Source organism: Symsagittifera roscoffensis, chromosome 4 (assembly GCF_963678635.1).
Source record: "Symsagittifera roscoffensis chromosome 4, txSymRosc1.1, whole genome shotgun sequence".
Classification (NCBI taxonomy): Eukaryota; Metazoa; Xenacoelomorpha; order Acoela; family Convolutidae; genus Symsagittifera; species Symsagittifera roscoffensis.
In genome coordinates this window covers 16,796,525-16,815,191 of record NC_087065.1, presented here as the reverse complement: position 1 = coordinate 16,815,191, position 18,667 = coordinate 16,796,525, and the positions used below count along the sequence as shown (strand labels likewise).

General features: G+C 38.2%; 1 protein-coding gene across 1 annotated transcript in view; it reads right to left on the bottom strand.

The window, feature by feature from the left end:
* Positions 1 to 6,253, bottom strand: part of LOC134843980 (N-alpha-acetyltransferase daf-31-like) — a 30,118-nt gene extending 23,865 nt beyond the window's left edge. Inside the window, exon 1 of the mRNA XM_063860396.1 lies at positions 5,984 to 6,253. Within this exon, the coding sequence (XP_063716466.1) occupies positions 5,984 to 6,215 (232 nt within the window). The 5' untranslated portion in view covers positions 6,216 to 6,253. The remainder of the gene's footprint in view (positions 1 to 5,983) is intronic.
* Between the last annotated feature and the right edge of the window lie 12,414 nt (positions 6,254 to 18,667).

Sequence of the window (18,667 nt, the reverse complement as noted above, 5' to 3'; positions counted from 1 at the left end):
AAAAAAGGTTATGTCACCGCAACAAAGTCTCCAAAAGCGGTCTACCTGACTTAAAACTAGGTTGGCTGACACGGTCAACCTTCCCAGTTGAATAAAAAGATGTTTTGATAAAATTTTCTGCCGCTCGGAGGGTTGCCCGTGATTTGGACCCTCCGAACCAACAAATTCTAAAAAAAATTTTCTTTTCCGAAATAATCAACCCAAAAACGGTTGCGATTCGGAAAAGTGGTCAAAAACGTCGACTTATGGTACCAAAATTATCCCAATCCGTTGGCTAGTCTTTGAGAAATCGCCAAAAACGCGTTCGTCAAAATGGCCTTTTTTCACCACCTAAATAGGTTCTGAAAGACATTTTCCGCAATTCCATTCGAAAGTGCCTAAACATACTTGAAATGAGCGTAGCAGCCCTGTACGGCACTGGAATAATGCAAAAAACCGGACCAAAATTGGTTTAGAAACAAAAATTTGGCCAAAAACTATCAAATTTGGACCCTCCGATTCCTTCCTTTTCCAAACCTTAAGTCGTTAGCTCTATCCAAGGAGCTACTCGGAGGGTTACCCAAAAATTTCTCTAGTAACCGAGCACGTTATGCTAGCACGCTCCTAACGCAAAAAATTTTATTGCTCTAACTCTAAAAACTCAAAAACTCGATCCCCAAAACAGATTGACGAATTACAGAAAATTATCAAAATTTTGATCAAAAAATTTCCGTTTTTCTAACTTCTACTGAGTCTTTGCTCACGCGGTTTCTTTAGTGAAGGGGATCGAACTACGTAGCTACTCTCTATATAAAAGCTTTTTGCCTATCAGAAAAGCTCGGATATCCGAAAATTTGGGGGTCTACAGTTTGGTCGAAAATTGGTAATTTTCGACAAAAAATGGGTGTTTCTTGGGTCTATATAGGAGATAAGTAATATATAATAAGGATAATAATCTATTAATAGTCGTTAATGAATAGTACTATACCCTCCTTTGCACCAAAATATCCGAATTAAGACCCTTAACTCGGAAATTTGTAATCGATGGAGGGTACAATCGGACCGCGCCAATCGTGCCCCCCACCACTTAAGTTTTAATGAAATAGTATCCGAACGATACTAAAATTGCTTCAACGATACCCAACAGTCGTTGCGGATGTTGTCCTTGATGTCCCTGTTGAGCGTGGAACACGCCGGTCAGCTTGCCACTCTACCCTCCGGTCACCGGCAAAATCACCATTAACGTGCTTAAACACTCAAATTACACTCGAGGGAGGGTATCCAACCCTTCACCAAAACACACAATCTTTCTATCAGAAACGATATAAATCAATCTGAAACAACAACAAATAGGAAGGTCAGATCACATCTCGTCCGGAAATAACATATAAACTGTCACTTTATGTTTTTTACTGTTTTTGGTTTTTTTTTTGGATTTTTTACTGTTTTTTGTTTTTAAATAAATTTATTTTTGGCTTTTTCTTGGTTATACACTATTTTTGTCTGGTTTTACGCTTTCTCTTTAATTGTTTTTGGTCCCGGGACCTCGGGACAAGCGGGTTCATGACTTCCCACCTAACCCTCCGGCCCCCGGAATTTTCGGTGTTAACTGAGTTAAAAAGCTAAATTGTACTAGACGGAGGGTACGCACCTTCCCCCTAGTACAACAACGGTCATTAAGGCCTCTAACTCGGGCATACGCCCGGAGCGGAGGGTTCGTCGCTGAAACGCTTGCTGATCATGATGGTTTCATGCCTTTAACAGGCCCACCCAGGAGCGCCATAAAAACGTCTATGTAACATTCGCCCAAATATCACACAGCGACGGAGCGTAGAAAAAGTACCTATTAACGACTGGCAGGCGTCAGTTACCTTAATTCTACTCGTTTTTCACCGTCTCGACCTTGCCAGTTGATTTTCTGGTCTGTCTAGGGCAAAGTAAAAAGTTACCATTTTTAGGCCATCAGTCGAACGACTTTTGATCAGCTTTCGTTTGCATGCGAACACAACCACATAGCTGAGTCTCGGATCCTCAGACTACGTGATTGTCATTAAAAACACGGCTCGAACAATCTATTTTTATATGTTTTTGTGTGACAGTTTTATATTAAATCCATTGGAGATGGATTGACCCTTTCCTTTTTCTAGCTACTCATGCTCTGAAATATTAAATAATAACGGTGTTAATTAAGATCTATGACATTATAGCAGCTATACAGTCAGTCTATACAGTCCCTTCACATAGACAGTCTCTGGGGGACCAAGCCTCCGCTCCCGTGATATTCTTGAGATTACACTCTTATCTCTTATATTTCGTGTCCCGGGAGGGTTCCGTGGTATATTTCTTCCCCCACTGAAGCCTCCTTCTCCACAAATATCTGTCGCTAAGGTCCTTATCGTGTGTTTTTGCCACGATAAGAGGCTCCGTGATTTTTCTGTCTCTGATACAACTGTTCTTCACAATCTATGGCGTCGTTCTGATTTTCGTCTTTTTATTCAAAATGGCCGTCTTTTTTCTATTTCTCAGAAATGTTCTTCTTCCAATCGAAATTTTAAAAGTAAAAATTCTAGAACATTCTGACCCTCCGTCGCCACACTTTTTTTGTTCATAAGGCCTTTTTTCACTCTTTTTTATGTCGCCGGAAGGTTGTGCTGTGTCATCTGGCAGAATGGCACAGTGAGAGCTTTAATAGTAAGACGACTTGAAGACTGGGAGAATAGTAAGTTCAATATTCTACTACAAGAAGCCAAACGATGTTCACAAAAACAACCCAGGAATCCTATGAAAAAAAAACAGATCTGAAGACGAGCACACCGCAGTGGTTTTTGCACAAATGATGATGGAAGGGAAAGTTCGGTCTGCCATGCGTTGGCTGACAAGCAGATCTGCCGGAGGTTTGCTCCATCCAAATGACGAAGTTATTGATTCCACAACAAAAACAAGAAAATTAGTCATTGAAATTCTGAAAGAAAAACATCCCGTAGCAGCACAGTCAAAACAAGAAGCAAGAATACAGGTAGACAGCTTGCCTGAGTTAGAAACAGTAAACATCACTTCTTCTTATACAGAAAAATTTGCGATGTCAATGCACGGTGGAGCCGGACCTTCAGGAACAGATTCGGAACACTGGAAAGACGCATTTCTTCGATTTGGAGGACACAGTTCGGCTTTGAGAGACGAAGTGGCAGCGCTGATCACAAAGATAGCTAACGAAATTATTCCATGGAACCAAATACGAACAATGATGTCAGGTCGTGTGATCGCTTTGGACAAGTGCCCCGGAGTTAGACCCATTGGCATAGGTGAGTGTTTGCGAAGAATAATGTGTAAATGTATGGCCGAAGCGACCAAACAAGATCTCGAAGAAACCTGTGGATCTCAACAACTAGCTTGTGGTGTGAAAGCATGAATAGAAGGAGCTGTACACGCAGTGGAGAAGTTGTTTAATAGCACCAAAGAAGAAGGGCATGGATTTCTATTGATGGATGCCTCAAATGCTTTCAATGCATTGAACAGGGAAACGGCTCTAAGGAAAGCTAGAATACTTTAGCCAAGGTGCTCACGATTTCTTTTCAACACTTATAGAGGGTATGCGCCGCTAATTGTTGCAGGAACGACAGAACTTCTTTTCAGTAGTGAAGGCACTACACAAGGTGATCCACTAGCGATGTTATTCTATGGTGTTTCATTGATGCCATTGATTGAGTCACTGAAAGACCGAGATAAGTATTTACAAACATGGTACTCAGATGATTCGGGAGCTCTCGGCGCACTAGAAAACCTGGTTGAATGGTTGTCATCTTTTACTGAAAACGGCCCGAAGTATGGCTATTATCCCGAGCCAAGCAAAAGTTATTTGATTGTTCACCCGAACTTTGAACTTTGTTGAAAAAGCTCATCAATTGTTTGACAGGTTCGCCATCAGAATAGTTGAAGGTAGAAGATATTTGGGCAGATTTATTGGCTCTGATGAAGGCAAAATTCTTTCACTTTAAAAAAGGTCCAAAAATGGTTGGATTGTCTTGGCGAGTTGTCCAAAGTGGCAGAAAAGAACCTCAAGCTGCTTTAGTTGGATTAACAAGATCACTGCAATGCGAATGGAATTTTGTCCAGAGAGTAGTCAAAGATACGTCGCAGTTGTTTGCTCCTCTCGAGAAAATGTTGGAGGAAAACTTTTTGCCAAGCTTACAAGGAACTTCTAGTGTCACACACTCTGATCGTGTTTTGTATTCACTTCCTGTCAAAAGAGGAGAGAAACTAGGAGTGCAAAATCCAATAGAAGGTACCGAACCAGCATTTTCCACTTCACGTGAAGCAACCGACTGTCTCGTGAGTTCGATCCTTCTCCAAGATGATTTCGACCAAACTCTACACAAAACAAAATGAGAGAAGCAAGAGAAAACCACGAGGAGAAACAAAATGCTTTGGACAAAGATAAACTCGATGAATTGCTTGCTTGCAGTTTTACCAGCAGATCAGAAACGAGCGATCCGGAGAATAATTGACAACAACTGTTCCTTGTGGCTAACTTCGCTGCCCTTGTTGAAAGATAATTTTGATTTGTCAGCCACAGAGTTCAGAGACGCTCTATGTGTCAGGTACAGAAAACCACTCAAACGTTCTTTCTCGAGATGCGATAGATGTCAACAAGATTTTGACTTACAGAATGCACTTTCTTGCAGGACTGGTAACACTACGACACAACGAAATAAGAGACGCAGTGGGCGATCTTGCTTCAATTTTGTGGAAAGATGTAAAAAGAGAACCTTTCGTAAAAGAACCAGATGTAGAAAATGGAACCCCGGCACTAATTGCAGATCTTTCAGCTCGTGGGGTTTGGGATAGACAGTCGGCTGCGTCGTTCGACATCCATGTTACAGACACTGACGCTCCGTCTTACCAAAACCGCAATCCCATGAATGTACTGAAAACTGCAGAGATTGAGAAGAAAAATAAGTATGGACCAGCTTGTGAAGAAAAGCACATGTCTTTCACTCCACTTGTCACTTCAATAGATGGTGTTTTGGCACCTGAGTTCACGTTTTTCCTCAAACGACTAGCAGATGTGCTGGGTGAGATGTAGAATTTCATTCGCTATACTAAGAGCAACCAACATTTGCATCAGAGGCACAAGATCCAAATAGCGATCCCTCGGCGTTGAGGACGGTTACACAAATGGAATGGCATTCTAAATATTCACACGCTGTTAACTGGGGCTTTCATCGCGCATAACTGACTCCTATGATATTAGAATTTCGACACCATTTGCATATTATTTCGAAGAATATGAGATGTTTGAGGATAAAAACACAGGATGACAACTGTGAACAAGCAAAGAAAAACTTTTCCTTGCACCATTCGAAACCAATTTATTTTGATATGGGAATTAAAATTTTGAGATTTGAAAATTTCTTCACAATATGAGGAAGTTTTGCAGTGTGAATTAATTCACAATTCGATTACTTTTGGTATTCATTTATAAGTACACACTAAGATAGGACATTGAGCCATTTCAAAAATCAAAATAGGCAAGAAATAAAGAAAATGTAATAGCTCAGCAAATTTAATTCAGAGTACTTTAACGAAGTTAAAAAAGACAAGAAAAAGACAAGAGATTTTAAGACAAGAAAAAGCGTTAGGCTGTAACACATCTCATGACAGAAGAGGTGATATGGCTAAATAGTTGAACTTTTAAACCAATCATAAATCATTAACGGCGTGAGTTACAATCTTTACGTGGCAACGTGAAAAAAATTCTGATATCCTACCTCCAATTAGCAGAGGAAAAAATGCTAAATTCCTACTTGACAAGAAAAGTTGATTCCGGGATTGAAAATAAATAAGATTTCTCCATTTTTCAAAAATTTTGGTTAGTTTTTTGGGACATTAAATCCATCGGTTCCAGTTTTTAAATCACAATATGATCGTCAGAGAAAGTTTTTCTATCATTCTCGTCTTGCATCGCGCAGTACTTGCACTCGGGTTATATATAATACGGACTAACCCAGACTAGTGATGTGTCCATGGGGCAAGTCATCCGGGTCCTCCTCCATTTTAGCCAGCACATATCCCACTATCTTGCCACTGTGCTCGTCCTCAGCCACAAAGGACATCTGGGGCCAGGAGAGTCCGTGGTAGAAGTAGTACTTCATCTGGTAGTTCTCAGGTAGACAGAGAAGGTTGCAGTGCTGCATGTTGAGCAAGTCTGCTGGCTTGGCCAGTCGCACAGTCACCATTGTATTGTGACAACACAAACAAGTTATCTGAAAAACCATTATAAACAGGAAGATACATTTTTAAGACACCTAATCAGCCGAAGAAAAGAGCACTAACTTTTTTTTCTAAATTTAATTAGAAAAGAATATAGGAAAAGGCAGGGGAGATTGTAGCGACATGTCTTAAGTCAAAATCTTTTAAATTTTAACCAAAACAAATCTGTTTCGACTCCGATAAAAAAGCTATCAAAAAAGCAAGCCAGTTAAACTTCATAACGAGATGAGCTAAAAACTCAATATAATCTTCCTCGAAATATCTTTTTTTTTCATCTCAGCAAAAAATAAATAATACTCACTTGGCACAAGCAAATTATCACAAGCAACAAAACGGCACGTATAAACGCCCGGTTAAACTACTTGATGTTATGCCTCGCATACAAAAGTCACATACTACGGTCAAGTCTCAATAAAACATGTTATCTACAAACTAAGTGAAACAATCACAAGTGACATTTACTTGAAACCAACTGCGAACAAAAACCCACAAAAAAACTGCGTTCAAAATGTGCTCCGAACCCCAAATGTCAAGAGTGAAAAGCAATGCAACTTGAGAGGAGTAAAAGTGCTCAGAGCTTCTATCCGACTAGACCGAATCAACAGACTAGACCTTACTACAGGCAGCCCTACCCAGTCCCTGACCACCGACTGCAGCTGCCAACTAGAAGATATGTGACATCTCCTACATTTTCCTTGGCCAGCGAGTACCTCGGAAGCAGAGATAGACTCAGGGATGTTTATTGCTTACCACTGAAAAAACCACAGAAACAATTTCATCTAGCAAAGATTGCATGAACTTAGGAGCTTTTTACTTCAATTTATGAAGATATTATCGAAAAAAAAACACTCGAAAATTTTTCAACCAGATGAGTTATGACTCAAAACTCTTGGTACTGATATATTGTAAAAAAAAGTTGAAAAAAAAGAGTTAAAAATTGGTCATAAGGTGCTAAAACTTACAAAACAGCAAAAAGACTGGTAGCCGATTGTTAATTTGAGGCTCTCTATATAATTTTTGTAAGAAAAAAGTTGATAAACATTCCACTGTTAGTCGCCAGAAAGTGACTCTTCAACCCGATGGATCCGTGCTTTTCCAACCCGTTTGGCAACTCCAGACACGGCCAGGTAACGGAGGCATCCAGCAGCTGAAACGAGTACGCACCAGTCAATCGCTTCGTCCGGAGTCCACAGCCAACGACAGGGATTAATTAAGCAATCTATGCTCCCAAGGCAAAATAAAACTACGGAGTAGAAGTAGTACCTAAAAAAACAATTGGGCTGTTGTTTCATGCTTCGCACGAGGGTAATTTAATGCTTAATTGTTTCGATTTCAAAATCTAGAAAAAACAGCCATTTTTTCTACCCGCATTACATGAACAGCCGTTTTGTGGTCGAATCAATTATTTTTATAAAGTTTTCTATGAGGACTAAATATGTTTTGACTTCACAGATCACTTTATTAAACACAAATAACATCAACAAAAATTTACATTTCTTAAAACTGCGACGAGAGTGCTTGAGGAATAAGATTCAAATAACTTCTTTTAAAGTTACTTTACTGGTTTAAAAAACCTTTTCTAAAATATGGGACGAATGCTCAAGTTGATCCCATGATACGACATCAGTGAATATGCTGACGATGACGAGGATTCGGATACAATTAGGAAGAGAGGGGAAGTGAAGTTACTCCAGGTGCAAGTACCTCAAGACAGGTGGTCTGCAAAGTCAACTGCCGATGCAACGAGGTTACTCAAGTTTAAATTTCTCAAACACTTCGCAAAAAGACAAGCAGGACCTTTTGAGCCGAGAGGCGCTAAGTTTTTGCTGCTTCAAGAATAACCGTTTAAGATGCGTGCCTATAAGTACTGATATCTTTTTAAGAGTAAAAAACAGCATATGTATTTGAATATTTACAAAACACGTCTCCAAGGTCGGATGTTCAAAGCCCATTATGATACGAGCTCGTTGCTTGAGAGTGAGGCAACATTATCCAGCCCAGAAAACTAACCAAAAAACAATGCATGTATATAATAAACAGGTACACAACATCGGTTCTCCTTGAAGAACTGAACAGCTCGTATGTTGGTCCTTTCCCTTATAGATAAACCACCCCAAATGTATTAGCTGATTTCAAAAAGCTATGTTCATCTAATCAATTCCACTTTTATTGATGTGGCTATTTAGATTCTACTTGACAATGACAGACATCACGGCTGACTTCAAGCGATCTGAAACTCATTTTGTTCTCGAAATACCAACCGATCAACAGTTTTCGCCAAGTCTGTACCAGGTTCCAAAACGCAAACAATGGAGAGATAGACTGTTCATATTCATACCCGCAAAACTGTTCGAGTTCAGAAGCAGTTGCAAATACCAAAACATAACAGCGAAAAGGCGGAAAGTTAAACAAGTCACTCGACGAGCTACAAAAATTGAACGAAGGATTTTGCATCATTTTTGATGTGATGTCTACTAATATAAATAGCACTTTCCAATACACAGTTTGGATAATAAGTTTTCTTCTAACGGACAGTCGAGTCCTGCGTTACATGATAATCAAGCCACTCACGAGTTGTTGCATCGTGGCCTATTCGTTCTAAAATAGCAAGCTCCTATTTAACTGTAGCATGGAACATTTTATGTTCAAAAACTTGATCTCTGAAAAGACTAGGCCCTACACAATGAAAAGAAAGCATATTGGCTCTAACAGCAGTTCCATCTGGTTTGAAAAATTACAAACCAGAGTCTTAATTCTCTTGTTTTACCTTTTGTTTTTGATAATATGATTACCGTTTTTTATTCGAATCCGCTTTATCACATCTAAAACAAAATCCTTAAAGAGCACCATCAACTATCAATGCGGATACAGCTCATTCTATTTCAAATTGCCGAGCAAAAAAACTGCATAGATATGCAGTCATCATGATCTCATGGGAAACATCAATGATCAGTAAAAACATCAATGATCATTTTCGACATTATGCCATCATCAATCTTTACGTGGCAACGTGAAAAAAATTCTGATATCCTACCTCCAATTAGCAGAGGAAAAAATGCTAAATTCCTACTTGACAAGAAAAGTTGATTCCGGGATTGAAAATAAATAAGATTTCTCCATTTTTCAAAAATTTTGGTTAGTTTTTTGGGACATTAAATCCATCGGTTCCAGTTTTTAAATCACAATATGATCGTCAGAGAAAGTTTTTCTATCATTCTCGTCTTGCATCGCGCAGTACTTGCACTCGGGTTATATATAATACGGACTAACCCAGACTAGTGATGTGTCCATGGGGCAAGTCATCCGGGTCCTCCTCCATTTTAGCCAGCACATATCCCACTATCTTGCCACTGTGCTCGTCCTCAGCCACAAAGGACATCTGGGGCCAGGAGAGTCCGTGGTAGAAGTAGTACTTCATCTGGTAGTTCTCAGGTAGACAGAGAAGGTTGCAGTGCTGCATGTTGAGCAAGTCTGCTGGCTTGGCCAGTCGCACAGTCACCATTGTATTGTGACAACACAAACAAGTTATCTGAAAAACCATTATAAACAGGAAGATACATTTTTAAGACACCTAATCAGCCGAAGAAAAGAGCACTAACTTTTTTTTCTAAATTTAATTAGAAAAGAATATAGGAAAAGGCAGGGGAGATTGTAGCGACATGTCTTAAGTCAAAATCTTTTAAATTTTAACCAAAACAAATCTGTTTCGACTCCGATAAAAAAGCTATCAAAAAAGCAAGCCAGTTAAACTTCATAACGAGATGAGCTAAAAACTCAATATAATCTTCCTCGAAATATCTTTTTTTTTTCATCTCAGCAAAAAATAAATAATACTCACTTGGCACAAGCAAATTATCACAAGCAACAAAACGGCACGTATAAACGCCCGGTTAAACTACTTGATGTTATGCCTCGCATACAAAAGTCACATACTACGGTCAAGTCTCAATAAAACATGTTATCTACAAACTAAGTGAAACAATCACAAGTGACATTTACTTGAAACCAACTGCGAACAAAAACCCACAAAAAAACTGCGTTCAAAATGTGCTCCGAACCCCAAATGTCAAGAGTGAAAAGCAATGCAACTTGAGAGGAGTAAAAGTGCTCAGAGCTTCTATCCGACTAGACCGAATCAACAGACTAGACCTTACTACAGGCAGCCCTACCCAGTCCCTGACCACCGACTGCAGCTGCCAACTAGAAGAGATGTGACATCTCCTACATTTTCCTTGGCCAGCGAGTACCTCGGAAGCAGAGATAGACTCAGGGATGTTTATTGCTTACCACTGAAAAAACCACAGAAACAATTTCATCTAGCAAAGATTGCATGAACTTAGGAGCTTTTTACTTCAATTTATGAAGATATTATCGAAAAAAAAACACTCGAAAATTTTTCAACCAGATGAGTTATGACTCAAAACTCTTGGTACTGATATATTGTAAAAAAAAGTTGAAAAAAAAAGAGTTAAAAATTGGTCATAAGGTGCTAAAACTTACAAAACAGCAAAAAGACTGGTAGCCGATTGTTAATTTGAGGCTCTCTATATAATTTTTGTAAGAAAAAAGTTGATAAACATTCCACTGTTAGTCGCCAGAAAGTGACTCTTCAACCCGATGGATCCGTGCTTTTCCAACCCGTTTGGCAACTCCAGACACGGCCAGGTAACGGAGGCATCCAGCAGCTGAAACGAGTACGCACCAGTCAATCGCTTCGTCCGGAGTCCACAGCCAACGACAGGGATTAATTAAGCAATCTATGCTCCCAAGGCAAAATAAAACTACGGAGTAGAAGTAGTACCTAAAAAAACAATTGGGCTGTTGTTTCATGCTTCGCACGAGGGTAATTTAATGCTTAATTGTTTCGATTTCAAAATCTAGAAAAAACAGCCATTTTTTCTACCCGCATTACATGAACAGCCGTTTTGTGGTCGAATCAATTATTTTTATAAAGTTTTCTATGAGGACTAAATATGTTTTGACTTCACAGATCACTTTATTAAACACAAATAACATCAACAAAAATTTACATTTCTTAAAACTGCGACGAGAGTGCTTGAGGAATAAGATTCAAATAACTTCTTTTAAAGTTACTTTACTGGTTTAAAAAACCTTTTCTAAAATATGGGACGAATGCTCAAGTTGATCCCATGATACGACATCAGTGAATATGCTGACGATGACGAGGATTCGGATACAATTAGGAAGAGAGGGGAAGTGAAGTTACTCCAGGTGCAAGTACCTCAAGACAGGTGGTCTGCAAAGTCAACTGCCGATGCAACGAGGTTACTCAAGTTTAAATTTCTCAAACACTTCGCAAAAAGACAAGCAGGACCTTTTGAGCCGAGAGGCGCTAAGTTTTTGCTGCTTCAAGAATAACCGTTTAAGATGCGTGCCTATAAGTACTGATATCTTTTTAAGAGTAAAAAACAGCATATGTATTTGAATATTTACAAAACACGTCTCCAAGGTCGGATGTTCAAAGCCCATTATGATACGAGCTCGTTGCTTGAGAGTGAGGCAACATTATCCAGCCCAGAAAACTAACCAAAAAACAATGCATGTATATAATAAACAGGTACACAACATCGGTTCTCCTTGAAGAACTGAACAGCTCGTATGTTGGTCCTTTCCCTTATAGATAAACCACCCCAAATGTATTAGCTGATTTCAAAAAGCTATGTTCATCTAATCAATTCCACTTTTATTGATGTGGCTATTTAGATTCTACTTGACAATGACAGACATCACGGCTGACTTCAAGCGATCTGAAACTCATTTTGTTCTCGAAATACCAACCGATCAACAGTTTTCGCCAAGTCTGTACCAGGTTCCAAAACGCAAACAATGGAGAGATAGACTGTTCATATTCATACCCGCAAAACTGTTCGAGTTCAGAAGCAGTTGCAAATACCAAAACATAACAGCGAAAAGGCGGAAAGTTAAACAAGTCACTCGACGAGCTACAAAAATTGAACGAAGGATTTTGCATCATTTTTGATGTGATGTCTACTAATATAAATAGCACTTTCCAATACACAGTTTGGATAATAAGTTTTCTTCTAACGGACAGTCGAGTCCTGCGTTACATGATAATCAAGCCACTCACGAGTTGTTGCATCGTGGCCTATTCGTTCTAAAATAGCAAGCTCCTATTTAACTGTAGCATGGAACATTTTATGTTCAAAAACTTGATCTCTGAAAAGACTAGGCCCTACACAATGAAAAGAAAGCATATTGGCTCTAACAGCAGTTCCATCTGGTTTGAAAAATTACAAACCAGAGTCTTAATTCTCTTGTTTTACCTTTTGTTTTTGATAATATGATTACCGTTTTTTATTCGAATCCGCTTTATCACATCTAAAACAAAATCCTTAAAGAGCACCATCAACTATCAATGCGGATACAGCTCATTCTATTTCAAATTGCCGAGCAAAAAAACTGCATAGATATGCAGTCATCATGATCTCATGGGAAACATCAATGATCAGTAAAAACATCAATGATCATTTTCGACATTATGCCATCATCAATACACAAAGAAATAACGAAATTGTACAAATTAAAAGCACATTAAAATAGTAAAAAGCGAAGTGAAGTTGAAAACAAATAAAACAAATTTACTTGTAACAAGCCACATAAATGTGGGACAATAAAACTGAAAAGCCTGCGAGAAGGAAAATACCAGGCACGCGAGTTGACCCTGAAGCTGTAACGTTGTTAGATTGTCCCACATTCCAGTGCCTTGTTCCAAGTAAACGGCTTATATTGAAGTTCTATCTGTTTTTTTTTACTTCATTACGATTTTTACATTTTGAATGTGCCTTTAAATTTGTACAAATTTGTTTTTTTTCTGTACTGATGATAATAATAACCAATAACCTAATAACCAATGATATAATGACCAAAATGTTTTACTGATCATTGACGTTTTTCCTTGAGATCATGAAAAGTTCGCTTTAGCACAGTCTTGAAGAAATTTGAAACAGAAATCTGCGACCGAAAAATAGTGATCTCGTTTCATAGCAAGCACTTCTTGTGAAAAAAAAACATTAACGGTTACAAAGCAAGTAGCAGAGCTTTTTCCTAAATTCAAGGAAGAGGCCAGACATTCTCTTTCCTTGCGGAAATTTACCTGAAAAGTTAAAATATATGACTTTTATCGTCAGTTCTATCTCAGTGCCTTTTTTATTGAAGAATTCAAAACAACATTTTTACCAAAGAAAAAGTTTTCCAAATTGTTTGCAAGATCGTATAAATTAGACTTTCACAGTATACAGCATAAATCGAGTATTAGGTGGTTTTAAACCACATTAACTCAAATGCCTTTAGACAATTTTCGATGCGGAACCGTAGGTCAAAACTCAAAAACCTACAACTAGTTAAGAGACGTTTTTTTATATAGTTATAACATGGTATTGTAGTAAGCACTTTGAACTAATACGTCCTTCCTGCAAACTTACTCAGCTGATTTTGTTCCGGCTTTTGAAAAAAACGGAATATTTATGCTTGGTGTGGTTCTTTTGTAATCAGCCAATTTTCGGCAATGGAAGTAATGAAGTTCAAAAAAATTAAGACCCATTGAAGATATTGACTCCCGGAAATCAAATTTAAAAAAAATAATTTTACCTCCGATCTATTTTACAAAACTTTGAAAGTTTGAAAACTGTCAATTTGGCCATGCTCTGGACTAAATGCGCATTTTGAAGATTTTATCCCTAATTCTGAAAGCGTTAACGCGACTTATTATTTGTTGACAGTTTGAGTTGTTCTGTCATTGGTCGGGGATGCTTCAATCCAGCCACTTCCTGCTTCAACAACAATCAACATGTTTCCTTGCTCTTTGATGAAGGCCCAGTTCATATGGATTCGTTCCGATACATCTGCTTCTGGCCACTCCGATGACCTTTTCTTTTGACAGATGTCGCATCTTGAGAAAGTCGTTCCAGTAGTGACAAGCCAGGCAATCAAGCAACAATTCTCAACGCCTTTTCTGATGCTTGCCTTCCTGGATGTGTCTTGTGAGCATCGTACATATCTTTTTTTTTCTGAAAAGTATGAAAGGTGCAACGCCAGGGTACGCTTTCTCATGTTGTCAATATTTCAACTTCTGTCATGAAGTGTGATTCAGATTCTGAGCATTATCTCCAATCACCTTTGTATCTGTTTGAAGACGTTCTGGAATTTGAGTTCAGAGTCTGCTGATCTTAATCCGGATATGAACTGGATTCGTATCATCTCATCTTCCGCATCAGCAGTATTTTTTAAGTTCTGAAAACTTACAAAACCGAGCAGCTTCACGAAGTTGTCCAAGAAAGTCATCTCCTGACTGTCCTTAATTTTGAATAGTCGAAAGGAACATGGCACAGCAATGATCACATGACCTCTGATTCTGTCGTAGTCTCATACCACAATGTGGATTTCATTGAATATCAACTTGCTGAGGTTTTTTGGCGAAACAAGACTTCAACTTCCTGATTGCTTGCACTCCACATTGGCTGAGGAAAACAAATCGTCCTTTGAATGTTTATGGGATTCGTTACGTCTGCAGCGTTGTCAAGTTTCTTCTCTGAGCGTGGTCTCTTAAGGAAAGCAACCAGCCAGGCCATTGCCTCTTCAGGATTTGAAAGATCTGTTGAATTATTAGAGTTATTCATTCAAGTTTCCAGTCTGGAAACCACTTCTGTGGATCGGTGCAAGGCAAGGGATTTGTAAAGAAGATTTTTTTGAGATCTATGTTATTGATAATCTACCTAAAAATTAGTTAGTATTTATAGTTGATATATGTGGGAAAAGTATACATATAACAAGATATGTCATTAGGGAGAGAGTTTTTTGTTCAGGTGTTCCCATTTTTGGAACCTTTTTTAACCAAAATTACATTCGACATATATAGTATCGCTTTCATGGATAGGACTGATTAATATCATGAGAATCTATCGTGCTTGACACATTGTGACAAGTGGTTAAAATGACATGAAAAATATGGATTCGCTTCTGAATCAAAGCAAAAATGCTTCAGCAGATCAGGTAAGTTCATATATTTATTCTCATAAAGTTCATACTAAGTTTTATTTTCGATAACTTCTCAGAGCATCACATATTCATGTTCTAAATGGCGTTAAAAAATTAAGCGCGAACGAGTGAACAGATTGTTACAATATATATTTTTTACAAGCAAATTGCCGTATGAACAATTTTTCTCATTTTTATTTGGTAATTCTACGAGAAGGGTGGGAAAATGGAAAAGAGCCCGTTAAAGAAACCTTCGCGTCCCACTTTCGAATTCAAATTTTGATGCCAGCAAACACTAGCGAGCACAGGACAAAAAGCAGCTCTAAGAAGTGCAGAAAGAAAGATATAAAATAAGCCTCGAATTGGTAAAAATTCGGCGACGGACTCAAACCTACGAGCTGCTACGACCTCGCATTAAGAGTCTAACGCATTAACAACTCAGCTACGGCCGCTTAGTCCATCAAAAACACTTGCCACAAAAAAGCCGAGAACAGATGCAATGAAATTTCCAATGCTACAGATCGTGATTATAGCAAAAAAAGCACACAAATGAACACTTTCATTTGCGAACTAGGTTTAAAAAAGAAGATTCGTACTAAAACACTAGCTGTTCGTTGCGTAATATCAACTAACACCCCTAAGAACAAGAAGAGGATTCTAAAAAAAAAGAAAGAATAAAAATGATGATAGTGAAATTTTGGCTCTTGGTTATGTTTCCTTTCCCCCACCTGCAAATGTTTTAAGTTAAATGCTTTTTTTCACGTTGCCCAATTTGCATGAAAATTGATATTAGGATATAGCAAACATAATTGGTCCTCATACTAACCCTTGTAAGACCCCTTATTACACAATAAAAGTCAATCTCATGCCTGGCTCTTCTACCATTTCCATCCACATCGTTTCACATACAGTTTTTCCTATTATGTTTTGGCTCCCCCATCGCAATTAACCATCAATGTTGTTGTGCAACGAGGGGTTTTACAATGTTAGGTTAAAGACCACAATCTGTTAAAGAATACTGACTTATTAACTCCAATGAAGGGTTCAAACCTTGTACTGAACTAAAAGAAAGGTCATTCTTTAAAGTCCATTTCGCCATCAAAATGGCACGTGCTGGTTTTTAACTAGCTCAGAAGCCGAAGATACACTTGCAATATCATGACAACGAGAGAACAATTGCTCCAAAGCTTACAACCGCGAAACCAAAATCGACCCACAGCATCTTTTTACGATGACTGACAACAACAACAATAAACGACCGAGTAGGAAGCTGACCCCCTTCTCTTACGGACAACCAGCGAGTGCAAATATAACACATCCCGACACCAAAGTTACAACAACTCGCCTTGTGCCGAATGCTTCTAACTCGGGAAACGCGAACTCCAGTCGGGTTCAAACCAGCAGCAGTTACAATTTCAACGCATCCAGCTCGGTGAGACTTAACTTTTGTGTTACATTTGCCGGATCTTGTTAACTATCCCCCCCCCCTATGGTACCTTGTAACGAATCCCCCCCTTTAAAGAAAGAATTGAACAATTAAGCGAATACGAATTTGGCACCTTGTAACGAATCTCCCCCTTATTGCACAAGGGGGGAATTGTTAATAAGATCCCATTTGCCTCCCACTTCAGCCTTTTTCCCATAACATTCTGATTTAGTTCTGTTATTACAACAACAAGAATTATTTCACTTGCTAATTTAAAAAGCAAAAGCTTGAAATTGTCTAATTTTGTTATTTCGTTTTTAAAGGACTTCTCATTTTTCCCCCAGTATTACATTAATTTACATTTTTCGGTGTAACGAGCAGTTTCAAAAGAAAAAGTAAGAAAACTACCTATGTTTTGATTGAATAAAAGGATATCTCCCATTATATTCCTCCAACAAAATACAGCACCCAATAAAAGGGACGAGAAGGGGCGGTGAGAGCGGCTTAGAAGACGCTCGCCCCGCTGAAAAATACGCAGTTATTAAGTCAGTTAAAAATTTCGATTCTTTCTAACGCACTCTCCCTCCCTCTCCCTAGACAAACACTTACCTTTCAATTTATTTTGGAACAATTATTTCAAAGCCAAACCTAATCCCAACAAACCACGAAATCCTAGCAACCCAATGCGCTCTAAGTGAGTGGATATAGCTCACCTAATCGAGCACAAAACAGTTTGAAAAAATTAGGACTTCGATTGGAAAACAAAATAATTATCATAATACCAAGAAGCGAAGCTGCTCTTCTAAAGCAAAAGCAAAAATGTCAAAAAATGCATTTAATATTGCAATAAAATGCCAGCAGCAGTACGAAAAGTTTCTAAAAAAAGTGCAGTCAATAAGATTCCAACCTGCGACCTCTACATTTAGAGTTTTATTTGTAGGCAATTTGGCTCTTTTCCACTTTCCCCCAACATTTCAAATTTTCATTTTTTTCAGTTGTCTCACGTGTTATTATGGCTGAGCGCGTGATGTTAAGAAGTGAGGCGTGAAGAAAGAATGTGTTCACGATAATTAGTTTGTTCACCATGTAAAATTTCACTGCATTATGACTAAGCAAAATTAGTTTTTCAAAACTGAAACTCAAATGTGGGGTGAAAGTGGAAAAGAGCCGGCAATTTTGTAAAACTATTTCAACATGGTCATAAGATTAAGAAAATTGACATGGTGAAGAAATTAAATATTGTAAACAAATTTGCTCTTCTTACCGTACTTCGTAACATCACGCATTTAGCCATAATCATAAGCAAAACAATTATGGAAATAGAAATTTTTAAATGTGGGGGAAAGCGGAAAAGAGCCCGCAATCTGCCCTTGCTGTACTAAACACCAGAACTGTACCAAACACCAGCAGTGTATCAAACACCAGCCACCATTTACGAGGATAAAAACATGATCAAAACAAAAAAATTGAAATTGAGCTTTTTCTGAGCACTAACCTATCAAAGTAGGGTTGGATAAAAGTTCGCTCTTAGCATAACACATGCGCGTGCTGGTGTAACCACGAGCATTAATTGCAGAAGAAATGAATCAATATGAACTGTTTGCAAAAAAAACTTTTGACAGATTTTATCATGTAAGTCAATCAGTTAGTGATTAGTTAGTGATAGTGAAGATAGGTGTTTGCAGGAAAACGTTCAATATTCGATTTAAATATTGAACTCCCAGATAATCTCAGAACTTTTTCAAGGAGAGAACACAAATAACTCAGAAAAGTTCTGACGATTGATTTACTAAGCCATCAGCGAAGAAAAATTATTATTTAGTGATATGTTCAATGATCTCCATATAATGGCAATTGTCAAATCTAACTGTCACCATATCCAAACGTCAACAAACATCAATTGAAAAAACTCCTATACTAAATCTTTTATATATTTAAATGCGGGATTCACTATCTCACCATGTGTGACGTGTTTCC